We start from the raw sequence: 19,958 nt of genomic DNA on the forward strand, positions 1-19,958 counted from the left end.
ATTCTCTCTCTTGCAGCCTCCTCTTTACCATACAATACCTTATAATATTCCTTAATTATCTTTTTTATTTCTTCCTTTTTAAATTGTAAACAACTTTTCCCATCTACTAAATTATGTATTATTTTCTTCTCTTTTTATTTTTTAAGCTTTTTTTATGTCCAAGTTTTTTATTAATTTTCCAATATTGCATTTACATGTTTCAAAAGTAGTGTGGCAGTTGAGCATCGTAATTCCATTACATTTAAATATCATCAGTACAAATCTCAAAGTATTACAACAACAAATTCCCTCTCTTTCCCCCATAAGATCTACTATCATATTCAGATCAATACAGTTGTTATTCTATCAATCAAACAAAAAATACCTTTCTTATATTCATCAATAATCTTCAGTCTATACATATCTTAATTAATTTGACATTCCATCTTTTAGATAATAACCTAATATGTTTTTCTTAATTTAATTTTGCATTAATATTTAAATTTAACGTTTAATCTTTATCATTTCCAGATTTTAAATGATCCCAATTTTTCAGTCTCCTATCTCATATTTAGGGCTAATAATTTTTCTTTTCTTTTCCTTTTTCTACTTCTTTCCTTTCCAGAAAAAGAGAAAAATAAATAAATAAGTAAACCATCAGCATTTATACCACAAGCTAATATACGAATTTAATTATTAGTATTTATACTTCTATGTTTTATTTAACCTGTGCCTCAACTCATGACAATATCTTAAATTCAAGTCTTAGTTATCTATAAACATTCAAACTTTTAGCAAATCAGTAACCTGGTAATTGATTTTCCCTTAATATTTTAATTTAACATTTAATATTTATCTTTTTTTCCAAATTTTAATTAAACACGATTCCTTTATCACAATTCCTCATATGATCTAATATTTAAAATACAGACCTTATATGTAAAATCTATCATATATCTTAACAAACTAATAAGACAATATAAGTTGCTGTTTTCTTAAGAGGGCTAGCTGGTTTAACAGTTCGTCTCTTTATTTTTCCAGTTTGATGCAGTTGTCTCAAAGTATTTATCTTGTTTTTCATCTGTTTTTCTTTTTTATCTTCAAATTCCTTCTGGTTTATAAGAAAAGTCCTTTCCTTGTTGTCTACTATCAGTTTCCTTCCCATGTTTTCCACAGTTTGTAATTGTTGAGTATCTAAGTCTTCTGTCATAACATTTGGTTGTTTCCCCTTCTCTATAGAATTCTGTATAGATGATTCTTTAGTTGAAGTCATAGTTTGAGCTTGAATAAGGAGAGTTTGGATAATTGCTTTTAACATATAAAGAATTTGTTTCTGTACTTCCTCTGTGGGAGAAATCCATTCCTGTTCTTCTTCCATTGTCGTATATTAAACTAAACAAAAAACTTACAATCAGAAAGTCCACCAAGTAAAAAGCTGAGTTGAGTTTCTTGCAGATGGTTCTTCAAGGTTACTTTGTATCTTATCTGTTTTTAAGGCAATCAACAAGTCTCTCTTAAAGAATAGCAGGTTAGAGTCTCAAATTTAGCCCGCAAATGTCATCTCAGAGTTAGTTAGATCTTTTCAGTTTTCTTTTCCCCCTCTTTTTTAAGGGGGAGAAAAGAACCCAAATCTTCAATAATAGTTAGAGTAAAAATCAGAGAAGAACTAAAAATAGAGAACATAAAGTTACAAGTCTTATAATCCACCAGTTTTAAAAAATAGAATTGCAATTAGGATCCCAGTATTTTTCCCAGCGTTTTAGACTCCCAAGTGGTTGATAGCCGCTGTTTCTGGAGGAAGGGCTAAAAGCCCCCTTCCCTCACCACAGGGGGGAAAGTACTTTAGCAGCTTATGCAGGAAATTAAGTAATTAGGATGTAAGAGAGGCAGATCTCACCCAATCCTTTCCATGCTGCTTTGAAGTTGCCAGATGTTAATGTGACTTCAGCTGTTAGCAGCCTAGGGACGAGCCATATTTCTATGGCTTTTGTCCACCAGTTTGGAGGAAATGCCAGGTCTCACAGGAAAGTTGCTGCTCTCCTGTGATCCAGAAAAAGCCCCTCCTTGCTGGTTGCCTCTCTGGGGTGATTTTTGGCCCTTTTCAGGGCCCCCCAGCGATGCAGCCGCCATGGACGGCTGGGAGATCTGCTCTTTCTCCCCTGTTCAGTTTTGCATCACTGTTTTTAAAGCTTATAAGCTAGCCATTTTCCTGACTTATTAGCATTTTCGAAGAAATTTTATTTTGCTCTCTTTATTTGTCCGCCAACTTTTCTGAGTCCAACAAATTCAGCTTATGTTTTATTATTTCCATTTCTCTTTTCAATGTCTTTTTCTGTGGGTTTTGTTGTAATTCTATCTCTAATTTTCTAAACTTTTCTTTTAATAATAAATATTGCTGTCTTCTCTGTTTATTTTTCTATGCCATATATGTTATAGCTATACCTCTAAAATACGCTTTAGCGTATTTAGTATAGATTGATGTAAAATCCATCTTGGTTTTTTTGTATTCCTGTCCATGTCACTTTTAAAGGATTATGATCTGCCCATGTGCCTATTTCTATCTCAATTTCCTGTATATCCATCCTTAATTCAGAAGTCATCCAAATCATGTCAATTCTTGACCAAGATTTATGGCTATTTGACTAAAAAGTATATTGTCAGTTTTGAGGATTGATTTCTCTCCAGAGATCTTGTATTCCAATTTCTTCTGCCATATCAAAGATGGGTTTTCCTGTTTTGCTACTTTTGTAATCCATTGTTCCATCTACTATTGCACTAAAGTCTTCTATTAAACATATATTTTGGTATTCCATTTCTATTAGTTTTCTGTGTAACCTTTGATAAAATTGTTCTTGATTGTCATTTGGGGCATAAATTACCACTAACAGTATTTGTTTTTGATGTAAATATATTTCAACCATTACAATTCTTCCTTCTTCATCTGAGTATAATAATTTAGAATCTATTGTCTCTTTAACGAATACAGCCACCCCTCGTTTCTTTTGTTGTGCTGATGTGTAATGAAGCTTCCCCATTTTCAGGTATTCCAACAGTTTGTAATGTTGTTTTTTTATGTGTGTCTCTTGTAAACAGATTATATCTATATTTAATTTCTGAAATTTCCTAAAAATTTTATTTCTTTTTGATGGGGAGTTTAGTCCATTTACGTTTACCGAAAAAAATTCATTTTTTTCCTCCATTTCCTCTTTTATTACTTATATTTTGGTCTAGTCGATCTTGTAGTCCTTTGTTCTCTGGCAGTTCCTTCTCCTTCACCTGTTTATTCACCTTCCTCCTTCTGTTGTTCTGCTTGTGCCATTACTCCTTGGACCGTCTCTCCCATCTGCTTATCCCCTTGTTGTTGATGCAGTCCTTCATCCAAAATTGCTCTATTTCTTACTTCAAAGTCCTCTGCTTTCCCTATTGAATGCAGTCGATATCTTGTATTATTCCAGTTTATTAAAATGCCGTCTGACATTAGCCTTCTGAAATTTATGCCTTTGGCAATCAACTTTGTAGTTATAAAATGGTAGTGTCTCCGGGTATCCCTTACTCTCTTGGGCATCTGTTTTAGGACCACAATTTCTTTATTTTTATATTGTAATGGTTCCTCTCTCACTTTTCTCAGTACTTCATCTCTTGTTGATTTCTTCATGAACCTCACATGCACTTCTCTTGGTAGTCTGTTTTTTTCTTGCATAGCTTGAATTCATGCAGAATATTTGATCCGTCTCATTCTGGATAGCTGCTCTATCTGCATTTAAAAGTTCTGCCAACAACGCAATGATCACCATTTCTATATTTTCTTCACTATCTTCAGGAGTATTTTGAAATCTCAAATAATGTTCCACTTCTCTCATTTCTACCGTTGCCATTGCCCGTTCTAGCTCTTGATTTGTTTGTTCCAGTCCTTCATTCTTTGCAATAACATTTCCACCTTTTTATCAATGTCCTCAGTTTTATTTTCCACTTCCTGGATTTTCTGTTCATTTTTAATGATCTTTTGATTTTGGACTTCAAATTGTGCCTTTATATCCAGAATTTCTTTGCTTACTTTCTCCAGTTAACTTTGTGTCTCCTCGTGGTTTTTCTGCAAGATTTCTTGAATTAATTTTAATGAGGCCTGTGTTTCATCTTGAGCCGTGCTTGCTTTGTCACACTGTAGCAATGTACCGACAAAACTCTGAGTTGTTGGGCTGGCTTGTACGACAGAGGGCACTGATGAGATTTTCTTTGCAAGTCTGGAAATATTAGATATACTCATTTTGTGGCTCAGAGTCTTAAACCTATATCCAAAGCGTAAACAGGAATCAGCTGTTGTGAGGCAAATCCACCTCCTCCAGTCCTTTCTTGGATCTAAAATGTTCTTTTTTTCCCAGATAATGTCTATTTGGTTTTTAGCCAATGTCAACAAGCATAGCTATAAACAGTCTTTGTTATCTCAAACCAAGGCTTTGTTTTGTTCTCAAGTTTCTCAAGGTCACTTTGTTTTTATTCCTTGTTTTTCGCCACTAGGTGTCCTCCTCAGCTTATTTATCAGTCTCCACACTACAAACTCAATATTTCTCCTTAATGTTAAATTGCCGCTTCAAAAGTCTCTCTGGTGGTCTTTACTCTTTCAAGTTCTCCCTTTCAGGGTCTCAACATTTTCAATCACAAGGAGAAGGAAAAGACTTCAGCTCACCCAGACACAGCATGTTGTTGGAGATCAACTGTTTTTTATAGCTTCCGTTCTGGCTGTAGACAACTTTGGCTGCCTTGGCTCTCCAGGCAGCCTTTCTTCTTCCCCTTTAGAGGGGGCTTCAGTCCACCCAGATTGGTTGCCACGAAATCTAAGCTCCTGAAATATCCCTCTTTCTTCGTTGCCCCTCCAGGGCAACTTTCCATCCCTTTAAGAGATGCTAGGTGAAGCGAAACAGACTGAGAGGCTGGAGAACCAGCCTCTCATGGCCATCTCATTCTCTGCCAAACCGTTGATTGGAAAAATTAATATATGTTTATGAGAAAAAACCAATAAAATCTTTATAAAGTCATTAGAATATCAACTAGCTATGTACAACTATATTTGTAATTACTATAAACTAGGAATCAGAAGGAGTCAGAAGCTAATAAGCTTCTAACAAAAGTGTGTGCCTTCTTATAAAAAGTTTTAATCTGGAAAGATGCTATCAGATGCCTGAATTTTTACTATCCCAGACTAACATTGATCTCATGCAATGTAAATAAGGAGTACTTATTTACCCACTAATTTAGTAACAGAGTTCCTTTCCAACAACCAGGTCTGAAAAGTGAAAGGTTGCTGAGTGAACACATGACAGAAAGAAAAAGAGAGAAAATTCTCTTATACCAAGGCTTGTTCATTTATATTTCACATTTCTGAACTGCCCATCTCCCTCAGAGAGGGATTCTGGTTGATGTATAATAAAGCATCAAAATATAAAACACTATAGAAAAATTAAAATGTTAAAGTTAAATGGTACAATTAATTAAAAAAGTATAACATTTTTCAAGAATAATTGCACCCTGTTAAAATAATTTGACAAAGGCAAAAAGGGAGGTCTTTCTTTGTTTTTTCTTGAAAACATTTCTTGGATGAGAAGCAAATTGTTTTCAAAGAAAAAAACTAAGGAAGTCCATTTGCCTTTTGAACAGGACCTTTGGGACAACCATCATGATTTAGAAACTCCATGGACATTACAATAAGAAAATAAACACTGGGCTTTCTAAATTGCATGATCTCCTAGAACATTTTTAACATCAGTCTCCACTAAATTTTGCGGAACACTTTAAAATTCCTCTTTCCTTTCCATCAAAGAATGGTACTACCAACATGATATTTTTATTACTTTTTGTTAAATTAAGTTCAAAAAGTTTCTCCATCTCCTGGGAATATATAACAGCTATAAAAATTTCATCTTCCTTGTTTTTCTCTGTTGAAGACCTTAAATGTAATGTTTTGAGTTCCTGTTTTAACAGTTGTAGAAAAAAAAAATCTGAATTTTTCCAGTTTGTTTTCTCTTGGGGATCGTCGCTGAAGAAGGCTGCCAAGTGTGAATTATTGAAACAAAGGGCTTATAAAGTGAGAGATCCCAACACTCTGCTTATGCTGCTAACATTAAGGAGGGGAAAAAAGTTTAATTTCTCTTTTATTGCAGCTATATTATTATGGAAAGAGCATCACATGCAGAACTATTCAACTATAAAGGATATAATGTATCAACAGAATTCATGAAACTTGACCTTCTTGAGTCAGTAGAAGATTTTGAAGTCAGAGACAGTGATATATTCATAGCCACTTATCCAAAATCTGGTAAGAATTCTGTAATATGATATGAGAAATGTATATTTGAATTTCATACTGTAACTAAACTTTCTTTTTGGGAAGTTTCATTCATTTCCAAGCTCCTTTCTTTCTCAAGAGCTCTAGACCTAGGAAGAAGGAAAGAATGTATCTATGGAACACCATGAGGTTTCACTTCAGTAATGCCACCTGCCATTCTCTTTCCTTCCTCCCTTCCTTCCTTCCTTCCTTCCTTCCTTCCTTCCTTCCTTCCTTCCTTCCTTCCTTCCTTCCTTCCTTCTTCCTTCCTTCCTCAATGAGGAACCCTTGGGAGAAGAGGTCTAGTAGTAGCAAAAAATGATACCTCTATTATTCCTTCCTATTCCAACAAGGAACGTAAGGCCCAGAGTTTAGAATTTAGTACATATGGAGACATAGGTTTGATATCCTAAAACTCTCAATCCAGAACTTCAGAACCATTGACTACTTCATACAACTCACAAAATAATCAAATATTATTCTTGCTTGCTTTAAGACATTTCTAAATATCAAATGGGACATTTCTAGATTTTAAGTGAGTTTTCTCTCTAGGTCAGGGCTTGTCAACCAGTGGTACGGGTACCACCTGTGGTACATTGGCGCCTGGCAGGTGGTATGGAGGTGGTATGCGACCATCCTAGAAAAGTGGTGGCAGGTGAGGGGAATGAGCTGAACTGGTGGCAGCACCGCACAAGCCTGAGCGAGAGATGGCTGGAACTGCAGGGCTGTCAGGCTCAGTGCAATCGCCAGGATCAGTGCTGCTTTCCAGCTGATCAGCGCTTCTTGGGGCTATCAGGGTTCCGTGGAAGCGCCAGGATCAGCGCCAGGCTCCAGCTGGAGCTCAGCACTGATCCTGGTGCTTCTGCTGAGCCCTGAAGAAGCACAAATCAGCTGGAAAGCAGCATTGATTCTGGCGCTTCTGCTGAGCCCAGAAGAAGCGCCGATCAGCTGGAATGTTGCAGCATCTCCAGGGTCTTGTGATTTACATTCAGATGCTTGGCAACTGATTCATATTTATGACACTCACAGTGTCCCAGAGTCATGTGAAGTGACCAAAACCTGCTGCAACCACCCAGCAGACGGGGTGAATAAAAACCAAACACGCCCCATCCCCGCTGCCAATCCTCAACAGAAATGCTCACAACAATGAAAACCTCGGACAGGAGGAAGAGCACTGCTGGGTTGGCAAGAGGTGTCTTGCTCGGCTGTGGCTTGGGGGGCACTTTTTTCAGTGCCATTGTAACTTTGAACAGTCACTAAGCAAACTGTTGTAAATCGAGAACTACCTGTACTTTATCACTTTTTTCTTTCTTTTTTTTTTTGGTCATCAAGTTTTTGACACCTTGCTGGGTGACTGTTGGTACTCAGATGTTGCCATATCCTAAAAGTGGTAAAATGGTAGAAAAGGTTGAAAAGCCTTGCTCTACATGATGCATGAGTATGTGATAAGTTACATTTTATTTCTGTGATGAGGAGAATCCCATATGTAATGTGATACCTAGATTATTTCCTGGAGTTTAAAACAGGTTGATTTTCATTTTTAGGAACTATTTGGATCCAGAATATTGTATGCTTGATTTTGTATGAAGGCCATCGGAATGGAACAGAAAATATTTCCATAGCACAACGGTGTGCATCCATAGAATACAACATATACAATGTGGATATGAGCCAGATGCCATCACCTCGTGTCATCATGTCACATCTACCATATTACTTACTTCCCAAGAAACTGAGGGCCCAAAAGGGAAAAGTAGGCCAATCTTGTTACTCTATTCTAACTATAATAGTGAGTTAGCTGAAAAATACAAGGAATGTATATGTATATGTATATATACAGTATATATACAGTATGTGTGTGTGTGTGTGTGTGTGTGTGTATGTATACATATATGCATGTTTATATTCATTTCGGAGAAAACTAGGGATGAACAGTAGAAAACAGATTAGCAGAGAAAAAGAACTGTAATAAAGCACTATTAACCTTTATCTATGTGAGAAAAAAAGCCAAAAGGAAAAGTAAGCCAATCTTGTTACTCTATTCTAACTATAATAGTGAGTTAGCTAAAAAATACAAGGAATGTGTATGTATATGTATATGCTGGAAAATTTGCATAAAAATACGACTCCTGGGCATGTCTATGGTACAAATAAAATATGAACACCAGGAGAGTATAAATATAAAAATATACTTTACTAAAAGCTGCCAAGCTTTCGTTTGGAAACTCCAAACATCATCAGGGCTAAGGAGCCAGTAAACAATGATGACTTAAATGGGTTTTGCCGGCATCTGCAGCAAACAAATGGAACGGTGGAGAACTGTCGACACGAAGATTGCCAGGACGGAGGAGGAGGGCATAGACCCCCAAATATGCAACACCCGTATGAAAGTTACTCATGACAGTGGAGAAGTGAGAAGAAAGGGTGTGGAGCAGGGATTGAGAAAAGCGTGTGTATGGGGGAGCGTCTGTGAGCCCAGGGAAGCTTGTAACACTGATAGAGGAGAAACAGATGCCCCCAGGGTGGAAAATGAAAACAAAAAGGGGAGGAGGGTCGGTACTATGGAAGGAAATAAGGATAAAGGGGTGGTGGAGGAGATGAATGCCAGTAATGAGATAGTGGAAGGAACGATCCGGAAGAACCATAGAAGGAAGCGTAAGGAGAGTAATAAAGAAACATCTGGAACACTAATTAACCGGCTGGGACCGGTGACGCGGTCCATGAGCCGGCTGCAGATGCTGGCAAAACCCATTTAAGTCATCATTGTTTACTGGCTCCTTAGCCCTGATGATGTTTGGAGTTTCCAAACGAAAGCTTGGCAGCTTTTAGTAAAGTATATTTTTATATTTATACTCTCCTGGTGTTCGTATTTTATTTGTACCGTATGTATATGTGTATATGTGTGTGTGTGTGTGTGTGTGTGTGTGTGTATACATATACATATATGCATGTTTATATTCATGTAGGAGAAAACTAGGAATGAACACTAGAGAACAGATTATAGGAGAAAAAGAACTGTAATAAAGCAGTATTAACCTTTATCAATGTGAGAAAAAAAGCCAGGAGTGCACACAAATTCTTAAAAGATAAAACTTCTAAGTTTTATACTGAAGCATAAATTGATTGGAGGCCATGCCCATTCTTTCTCAAGGTACTGAATCATTAAGGATTTAATTATTTGAAGTGATGGCCCCATCTGAACTAATTGGAAATGAAATTTCATAAATGATTTTTCATGCTTGTTTTTAATGATAACCTACACAAAAATGGCATAATCTACAATTAGAGCAGAAAAATTCCATTTTGCTATACACCAAATGAAAAACAATATCAAATAGGGGGAAAAAAGACAGGTGATATAGGAACAGAGTCCACAACCAGATGAATACCTACTAAATGAACATTGAACGCAAGAGAAATCTATCCCTGTCATAAACCAAAGTGGGAATAAAAACAGAAGCAAGGCAATAGCTCTCAGGAACCAGAATTATTGCTACCCAATGAGAAGTCTAAGGAAGAAGTATCCCTGTCATTGGGTCCAAGAGATGCTGAGAAAAAGTCAGAGTTCAAGGAAAGACAAGTGGAAAGCATCAAAGCTTTTGAGGGCTTTTCAGGAGCCATCAGGCTAGAGCCTTCATAGAGTCCCTTGGGTTGCCCTCAAATGTGGTTTCTTGATCAAGCTGTATGTTTATAGCACTGAAATACAAGATCTGGTAAAACCACACTGGTAATATTGCATCCAGATTTGGACCCCACAACATAAAAAAGATGTTGAAACTTTAGAAAGAGTGTGGAGAAGAGTAATAAAGATGATTAGGGGGCTGGAGGTTAAAACATATGAAGAACTGTTGCAGGAACTGGGTATGTCTAGTCAGTCTAGTGAAGAGAAGGACTAAGAAGACTAAGAACATGGTAGCAGTGTCCTAATATTTGAGGGGCTGCCACAAAGAAGAGGGGGTCAACCTATTCTCCAAAGGCAGGACAAGAAGCAATGGATAGAAACTGATCAAGGAGAGAAGCAACCTAGAACTGAGGAGAAATTTCCTGACAGTTAGAACAATTAATCAGTAGAATAATAGATTAATAGATTAATTAATTAATCCAGAAGTTGTGGGTCCTCCAACACTGGAGGTTTTTAAGATGAGACTGGACAACCATTTGTCTGAAATGGTATAGGGTCTCCTGCTTGAGCAGGAGTTTGGACTGGAAGACCTCCAAGATCCCTTCCAACTCTGTTAAGACTTTTTCCCTTATTCTCTGCAGAAAGCAAGATAAAGTGCAGATCTTTAATTGAACAAGATGATGCAACTGTATTTAGCAATTTGCCTTTTTTTAAAAAAGATTTTTTTTTTACCTAAATGAAAAATCTTGACATAGATTGATCCATTAAAAACACAAGACAACTTTGAGTTAATTGTGGGATCGTTGGTGCTCTCTAAGGTTAGTTGTTTTCTTGCAGACATTTCATTACCCAACTAGGTAACATCCTGAGTGCTAGAAAGGAATGGGGTTTGCCCACTTTATGTAGAAGTGGCTTGCCCTGTCAGTGTTGCTAGGACTGTTCTTGGTAGTTCCTCAATTAGGCTGTTGTTTACTGTAAACAACAGTGTGATTGTTTGTCTAAGTTGGTAGTTCCTTGATTAGGGTATTATTTATTGTTTCATTGCTAATATAGCCAATTACTCTATAGCCAATTTCTATATCTCAGTGTTCTGTAATTCGTGACATGATAATAAGAATAAAATGTGGGGGCAGTGTAATATACTTTATATCAGGAAAAGAGAAAGATTTATATAATTGTATAAGAACATTTTTCAATGTGCTTTAGAATGTATCCTCAGTTTATTAAAAATAAATGTATTTACAGTATTACAGATTACATATAATATATATTCTTGCAGGTTATTTACGTGTACCGAAATCCAAAAGATATTTTAGTGTCCTATTTTCATTTTCGCAAATCTTTCCATGGAATTGAAAATTCAACTAATTTGGAGAAATACATGCAAAAGTTTTTATCTGGAGACGGTAAGATGGAAATAAAATGTTTAATTACCACAACACTGTCAAAAAGGGCTAGTGTGTCCCCTTGGAGTTACTAAAAGCAACAACACTCAGTTTGAAGCATTTCAGCAATAAGAGACAACTGTAGACCTAATGAATCTAAAGTGTCCTGTCCCTCCAATGAGGCACCAGGCTAAATCTCACTTTGCACAGTTGCTTCTCATTGGTTTGTGTGGGGAAAAAATGAAACACCCAGGAACCACCGCCTCTCTCTATTAAAATAAAGTCCATGTCAGACAACATAGCAATAAGAATCTATGTTCACTAGAGGAAATATAGGCAAACAGTAATGTTATGAACTTGGCCAGAAACAACAATTGGCTTGGATGAGTGAAAACAATCCCAATTGAATCATTCTTTAACTCAGGACTATAATTAATTGTGCCACCTAATGAGAAGGAAGGACTCACTGGAGAAGAGCCTAATGCTGAGAAAGATTGAGGGCAATAGAAGAAGGGGACAACAGAGAATGAGGTGGCTGGATGGAGCCACTGAAGCAATAGGCATCAGCTTAAATGGACTCCAGAACATGGTAGAGGACAGGAAGGCCTGGAGGAATGCTGTCCATGGGTTCACGATGGGTCAGACACGACTTCGCAACTAACAACAACATAATTAATTGTAACTGTCTTCACTGCCATGTATTTTAGTCAGCCTCTCTTGAACGCAAATGAATCTGGATTTTAGTAAACCTTCCTTGCTCTGAATTCTGCATGTGGGCCTTTTCATTTATGTTTATCAGCAAATTGTGGGGAAGAAAGATAACCATGCTTTTTTTTAGGTTCTGAAAACTAAAACAGGCAATCCCTTCTGGTGTGGTTGCAGCCAAAAGCAGCCACATCTGTCCCAGACTGAAAAAGTGAGCCTCTTGTTAAGTTGCTATCTTGACAGCAAAGAACAGTTTCCTTCCCACAGCAAGGAAAAGTTTCTGAGAAGTGAAGTATATTCCATTCTGTCAGATGCTAGCCATTTTGAACCTTAGCTACAAAGCAAACAGTAAGGTATTTTCCTTGTGGACAAAGATGCCAAGCATGAACAGTTGCCAAGTTTGCTAGAACTGCAGAAACTTCACTTTCCATATCTATCTGAGAAGCAAACATTCAGATGTTCCCAGGTAAGACACAAGGAAGCACTGCAGCTCAGATATGGTGCCTAGCAAAGACCCATTGCCTAACAATTGCCATTTCTAAGCAGGTATTCTTCAACTTATAACTGTGATGATCACAAGCCATAATGGTCAGTAAGTGAGGTACCCACCTGATCACCTTGCTTAACAACCCCCGTCCCTGCTCTCCCTGGGTGTTAAGCAATAGGGTTGGTAATTAAGCAGAACATGGGGTGTCTCTGGGGTGGGGGAGACCCTGGGAACCCTACTGCAGGTGCAGGACTGTGCTGCAGCATCTTTACAGCTCACTCATGGCCTGCCCTGGGCCTCCCAAGACCTGCCCCACTCTGCCCTGGGCCTCCCAAGGTGGCCCACACTCTGCTTCCTAGCCTTCAGCATCTCATAGGTCTCACAATTCATGGAAGCTGCTCCCAAAATGGCTGCCTTGCAACCTCCAATGTAGAGGGAGAGGCTGAGGCACAAAACAGCCTGCTTTGTTCCTCAGTGTGGGACTGGGGAAGGAGAACAGGCAACTCAGCCCCTCGAGCTCCTAGGTTCTGCCTTGGAAGCAGAGACCATTTTGGGAGTAATCGCAATGAATTGGGGCTATTCCAAAATGATGCCCACTTCCTTGACACAGCCACATGGCCTTTACTATGTAGGAGGGCTACCTGGTGGAGTGGCTGCTTCCAGAAGGAGATCTACAACACCAAAATGGCAAGTGATTGATCGGTGATGGAAGTAGGAAGAAGGATGTGGCTCCCAGTGCAATGTGAGGCAGGCCCAAGCCCACAGGGACTGTTGTGTCCTGAGCCTGCAAAAGCAGGCTCGGGACATTGCTATGGTCCCAGGCTGTTGAAAGCTGCCCGGGACCAGACTAAGTGGCGCCAGCCTGCACGCATGCACAAAGCGCAAAAGCACGCCATTTCCATTGTAACCTTTTTGGCTGGGGATTCTATTTAATGTAAGAGAGGCCTGTGAGCCTCTGAGTTGTGTTGGAGTGAGCAGAAGAAGAACAAACCATTGTTGGCTTCAGAATTTGTGTTCTTGTTTTGCCATTAACTCGAGGGCTTAACAGGGACCCAGTGGGACAGTATGGGAAGAATATAGTTGGGGAGGCCACTGCAGCAGGCGGATTGCCAAGAGCTAAAAGTTTGTTCACACAATCATGGGAGCATGGCAGCAGTCATAAATTTGGGCAAGAGTCATAAGCCCCTTCATTCCCCTGTCATAAATTCAAACAGTCACTGAATAAACAGTTGATGGCCACCTGTACTCCTTAAAAATGCAAAAAATATTGTTGGTAGTCTTAGCAATGTTTTACATTTCCAAAGACAGGGCCTTCAAAGAGTTCTTATTCTAATTTTATAATGCATGCTGCTTAAAAAGAAGTGATCTTCAAAATCATTATGAATGACTGACATTGGCTTTGTGTATATAATATTTAAAAGAGAATTATTTTCCTCATAGCTCATGTGAGGAATCAGAATTAACTTAAGCATTACCATTCTTATTTCCATTCTCTGCTTGAATCAACAGTTGCTGGCAGTTCGGTCTTCGATCATGTGAAAGGCTGGTATACACATCAAAATGAGTTTAATATTCTCATTCTGTGCTATGAGGAAATAATGCAGGTGAGACTATTCACTTCTTTTCCCCTCTTACTCTTTGGTCAGGATCAGTAGGATTTAGGGGATAGGCCTCGACAAACAGAGATGCAGGTAAGGGTCAGAGTTCATTTTTATCTATGGTTGAACATTTGTGAATGTTCTGAACATCCTAACTTTTACATTTCCCTCTCTTCCAAGAAGAGTTCGTGCCTGTTTTTCTTTTGCACTCTACGTAAACCATTTCAGTGAGTTTGCCAAGAATTTGAAAATCAAAATCTCTGTTTATGCAACTAAGGAAAATTAGAGCTGATTCAGCAGGGCTTTTTTTTCCTGAAAGAAGTGTGTAGAGAAGGGACACGGGCAAACGGTTTTGTTCTGAAGCTTTTGAACAGATCAAGTTCCTGAAGAGGAGATACAGCAAGAACACACCATTCTTCTATCCCTGTTCTCTTTCCATCCTTCTTTAAGAGTTTGACAAGGGAACTATGCATCAAGCCAACAAACAGCTTTTCAAATTCCACAAAAAGTGCAGTAACTTTATTTTATAGGAAATAAACTATGATTGACTGTGGCATTGCTATTAGAGGCATGGGGTAAATTAGTGCATTTGATAATTTAGAAGTTATATAAATAAAATGGTATAGCATTGAATTATGGATTTTTTACCCAAGTGTGGAACTTTTTCTTAAGAGTGCTAAGGGAATAGTGCAAGGTTGAGTGGGGAGTAAGACAAAGCAACATCCCTTTGAGCTGTTTAATATATTTGTAAAAAATATATTTTAGGAATTTTGTGAAATTTATAATGCATACTAACATAATGGAAGTTTGTCAGTAGCTTAATCATTGAAGTAAACAGACAAAATCCGCATAGTACAGAGGTCACCCTATCAGATATGATGGGTTACCTAATCTATTAGGAAAGGCTGGTAGCAGACCTAAAGTGAATACTTATTGTGACCCTCCACGTGATTGCATTGATTTGGGGTAATCCTAGGGCATGACAGTATTGAACCTTCTTTTGACTGCTTTTGACTGCTAATTCAGATTTTTGTGTGTGTTGAGTTTTAAAATCAGCTCCTTAAACATGTGTGTGTAGGGGGGAGGGGAACTCACAGTAGATTCACAGAATTAAAAAAAACAATAAATAAATAAAACCAAATAATTTTATATAAGAAAAGAACATATATACCCTAAGGCAGGCAGGCAGGCACCATATAGAACCTGCCAAGCAGCCTCTGCTGCCTGTTGGCATTTTTAAAAAAGCAAATCAATTCACTGCTGTCCCAGAAGACATGCTGTTGAGTACCTCCAATGCTCTGCTAGCTGACAAACAGCTGATCAGTATTCCTTTGCAGTCAACAATGGTTTTTAATTGATCCATGTGGTCTCTTCTCCTCTATAAGTTGTCCAGCAGTTTTCCACAACACTTTTCCACATCATTCTCCCACAAAGGGGAGTGCTTAATCCAAACCTAGGAAAAGAGCCAAGTGTTTTGAGTTCATTTCAAAGCAGAAGAAGTTGAGAAGAGCTGAATTTCCAAGAGGATGGTGGTTCAGGGTGCAAATATTATGATAAAAAAGGCCAGCTTCCCTAGTCCTGCCAGATGACATCGCTTGTTCAACAAATCCCAAAGAGCCAGCTCTGTCTAATCACACAGCACAGGCACTTCAAGAGACTGAGGGTCTCTAAAACAGCTGGGTCCAGCAGGGTTTTGTAGGTAATACCTGTAGCCTGAATTACACTTGGGAACATATTAGAAACCAATGCAGCTGATGAAGCCATGGTGTTACATGGTTATAACAAGGCTGTTCATTAATGCTTGTACAACTGCAACCCCATGTAGAGTATGTTGCAACCCACAAGGTGATCAAAGCATAAGTGATGGAAGAAAAGGGCCAGTAACCATTTTACCACATGGATTTTGATTGTTTACTTTGACGGTGTCACTGATTAACCCTTATAATGTTCCCATAATAAGTTAGTACATATGATAACTACTTTTCTGATGACATTCATAGGGACTGAACATTCCTATATTTAGGTTTGTAGACCGTGCACACTGTACATACATAGACAATGCCATGTTATTGGATAATAACTCAAATGATTCTCATTGATTGTTAGAAGAAATGTAGAATGAGAAATATTGATTTGAAAATTAATATAAATATGGATTGAATCCTTAAAACTCTTTGAAATATTTGAATCCATGTAATTAGCAGAATTCAACTAAAGAGCAGAAAAAAAGTTTAAAATGTACAAATGCTGATGGGTATAAAGGTAGGAGATGTTATGGTACACTGACAAGAAGGAATATTTGCCAAAGAACAAAATGAAAATGACTGCCTATAAGAGCATGCTTTGCTTACTTTGTTAAAAGGAATGGTGATTTGGTCAGGTGAAATATAAAAAGTTGAATGGAACTGTAAATAGGTGATGAAATAAGAACAGTTAGCATTAAGATTTAATAAGTGCTGAATGAATATGGATGAAATACAAATGAGAGCAATCTATATAAGAGAAGCACATTTGTTGAAATGATTTAGTCATGTTAATCAAGATCAATTAGAAAGCATTAAGATAACACTGAGCCTATTAGGATAGAGAAAAAATAGCAGAGTATCATATAACATATCCCATTACATAGATACATATTTGTGTGTATGTGTGTTACATCTATGGTATGTATGTAAGTACATATAGTAATTTACACACACATACATATATACATAACTTGTTTCATCTGAAATTGATGAAGATGTAATGGGAAGTGTCTGTTGTCGAGGATCTCCATCCTGTTCATTTCCACTGACTTTTATCTGCATAAAGAAATGATACTTCTTTAACCTTTAATGCTATTTTATATAATGCTTTCACCCAGAAATCAATTCCATTCAGTTCAGTGGAGCTTACTCCAAATTAAGGGTGTACAAAATTCCTGTAGAAATATTCCAAAAGCAAATACTTCTTCTTCCAGGACCCTAGAGGTACCATCCTTCAAATATGCAAATTTATTGGAAAAGAGCTGAGCAGCCAGGAAGTAGACAAAGTTGTGGAGATGTCTACATTAAAGAACATGAAAGCTGATCCTAGGGCAAATTATGTGAAAACACATGAAGAATGTTTTGGACTAACAAACGTGAAACATATACGCAAAGGTAATACTGACAAAACAAAATCAAAACTTTGGTCTTTTCCTCTTTTGCCGCTCACCATGGGACAAAATTGCTTCAGAACCTACTTCTTTTTTTCTTGTGTCCTCAAGACATTGACATCTTCTTGTCCCCAGCATATACCTGAGGTAGCTCTATATCATCCTTAGCTAGTCCAGTATTCAATGAACATTTCTTCAGCGGGCAAAATCTATGTTAGTTTACTGTGAGGAGAGGCAAATTCTGCACTCACATTATCCCTGGGGGTGGGATTAGCTCAGCTCCCATTGGTCACTGGAGAGGACATGGTGTCAATTTTCTAGGCCTTGCAGGACCATTCTGGCTTGGGTAGAGAAGAGTCCAGTTCTGATCCAGGCTGAGAGATTGTATTGGAGGAGAGAAAGAGAGAGGAAGAGAAATGGGAGATGGAGAGAGAAAGAAAGAGAGAGGGAGAGAAATGGGAGAGAGAGAGAGAGAGAGAGAGAGAGAGGGAGAGAGAGGGAGAGAGAGGGAGAGAGAGGGAGAGAGAGAGATGGTGTTCCTACAACCTGAACAATAGCTGGCTGTTCTCTGCCGTGCCCCACAACCCCTTTGAGGGGATTCCCTGCTCCTTCAGAAGGGCAGTTTTTTATTTATTAGGTTTTGATCCCACCTTTATTACTTTACAAGTAACTCAAGGCAGCAAACATACGTAATACTTCTTCCTCCTCTTCTCCATACAACAACAACCCTGTGAGGTGGGTTGGGCTGAGATAGAGTGACTGGCCCAAAGTCACCCAGCTGCCTTTCGTATTGCTACAGAGAGCAACTCCATTGGGCCTTTTAGATATTGAGAGCCCAACAGCTGACAGGTTGCCTCAAAATTCTCCCTCATGAGACAAGTCACTGTGGGCGAAAGAAAACCAGCTCAAATATTTGAATGCCAGTATTAACCCTTCCTTTAATATTTCTTGCTAATCTAGAGGATTTATTATAGGTCGTCCTCATTAACTGAATACAACTGTTACACTGAAGAATCACACAAACATGACAAACATACAATTTCACAGCTTTTAAATCCTAACAGTTCCTAAAAGAGGGACTTTGAATTCAGCACAGGGTAAAATAAACCCCCAATTAGTTTGTAGTCCAGTAAGCTGAAACAATCTTTTCAGATCCTATTTCACGTACCATTACTGGGGACTGATGTGGGGATTCATAGAACTGTTTGGGCCATGCTAAGTTATGCAGTCCCATGGCTTTGATATAAGTAGAAATATTGCTTCCAGATCCAATAATGCAGTAAGAGTCCATTCTGTGACCCCTTGTGCAAGAACTGATTGTTTTTGTTAAACAAAGAACCATTTAATTTTAGCCATATTTATATTATATATCCTCTTTCTGCTGAAAAAATGTCAAAACTAATGTATTACTATGAAAACCTCAGTTGTGACTATTGCTGAGACTAAAGCCTGCTCTTTTACTTACTGCCTGATGAATAAATGTGCTATGAGAGAATAAAGGTAGCAGTTGGATATTGTGGGAAGACAGAAGAGTGGTTCCAGAATTGTACCAGCTACATAGGGCCAAAATGATGATCAGCACTGGCAGTCGTGGACAATCATGGTGGGCAGGTCTGTGAGGATTCAGCATCAATGCTGGGGTTCTTTTCAGGAGAACACACTATAGACTAGGGTCAATAATTGATTCTTCAATCTGCTCCTTTTTCCTCAGGAATTGTTGGAGACTGGAAGAATATTATGACAGTATCACAAAATGAATGGTTTGACAAAATTCTTCAGGCACAAATGAAGGATATACCGCTCAAATTCATCTGGGATCTAAAGGAAATACAATCTACTCAGAATGGGAAGCTGCAGGAACCTCTCCAGGAGGAAGCAGAGCAGAAATGTTCAACACAGCCATAATACGTATATGTAGTTTAAGCTGTTACAGTACACCTATGCATTTTCTGTATGTACTGTATATGCTTATGTGTATTGTGTCCATACTGCTTTCTGCTCAGTGTTGTTCCCTGCTTAATGGAGCAACCTTAAAAAGCATGGCTTTTGGTCATGCCATCTTTTTCAAAATGTTGAAAACATCCTATAATTTATCACCACAAATGGGTCAAGGTATACCAGAATGATTTCATAAATGTTTTCCAACAAAAATGATCAGGTCCAACAATGTGTCCTGCCATTCTGTTGGAGGGGTAGGGAAGTCGGCATTTTGGGGATGCTTTCGCTTTTGCTGCATGCTTGGGAAATAGAGAGGCGGAGACGCGGCACACTCCCTCCCAGCTGGTTCCCGGCAGGTCCAAAGGCCGTCATGCCCTGAGAGTGGTCTGTTATTTGCCTTGCACCTCAGTGTTATCAAACCTTTTCCTTGGTTGCCAGTGGACTGGTCAGGGTGGCTGGGATTGGGGAAAATTAAAGAATTGCTTTGTGTGGGACTTTCAGAGTCTGTGTGATTCTACTACAACCACTTTCTGTCAATAAAAGTTCTTTTGATTCAACTCAATGGATTCAAGAGTCTTATTTCTTGAGGGACTAGCTGGGGCAGGTTCTTATATTAGGTGGAATCTGCAGAATCGATCAACCTGGAGAGGCATAGAGCCCTACTGTGGATACCGGACACAAGATGTCAGCTCAAGGCAGCAACTAGGAGGAAGCTGTGTGCTGGGGGGAATTCAGGGCTCCTGCTGGGACTGATTTCTCCGAGTGGAGGTTGGGAGCCTGGGTGACTCA

General features: G+C 38.4%; 1 protein-coding gene across 1 annotated transcript in view; it reads left to right on the plus strand.

The window, feature by feature from the left end:
- LOC120313514 (amine sulfotransferase-like) overlaps nt 1-19,726 on the plus strand; it is a 36,275-nt gene extending 16,549 nt beyond the window's left edge. Inside the window, exons 2-7 of the mRNA XM_039355492.1 lie at nt 6,135-6,289; nt 7,843-8,051; nt 11,200-11,326; nt 14,007-14,101; nt 17,055-17,235; nt 18,943-19,726. Coding sequence (XP_039211426.1) covers nt 6,145-6,289; nt 7,843-8,051; nt 11,200-11,326; nt 14,007-14,101; nt 17,055-17,235; nt 18,943-19,136 — 951 coding nt within the window. The 5' untranslated portion in view covers nt 6,135-6,144 and the 3' untranslated portion in view covers nt 19,137-19,726. The remainder of the gene's footprint in view (nt 1-6,134; nt 6,290-7,842; nt 8,052-11,199; nt 11,327-14,006; nt 14,102-17,054; nt 17,236-18,942) is intronic.
- Nucleotides 19,727-19,958: the final 232 nt, after the last annotated feature.

This window comes from Crotalus tigris, unplaced genomic scaffold, assembly GCF_016545835.1.
Source record: "Crotalus tigris isolate CLP2741 ecotype Arizona unplaced genomic scaffold, ASM1654583v1 scf7180000018691.1937549, whole genome shotgun sequence".
In the NCBI taxonomy this organism is placed as follows: Eukaryota; Metazoa; Chordata; class Lepidosauria; order Squamata; family Viperidae; genus Crotalus; species Crotalus tigris.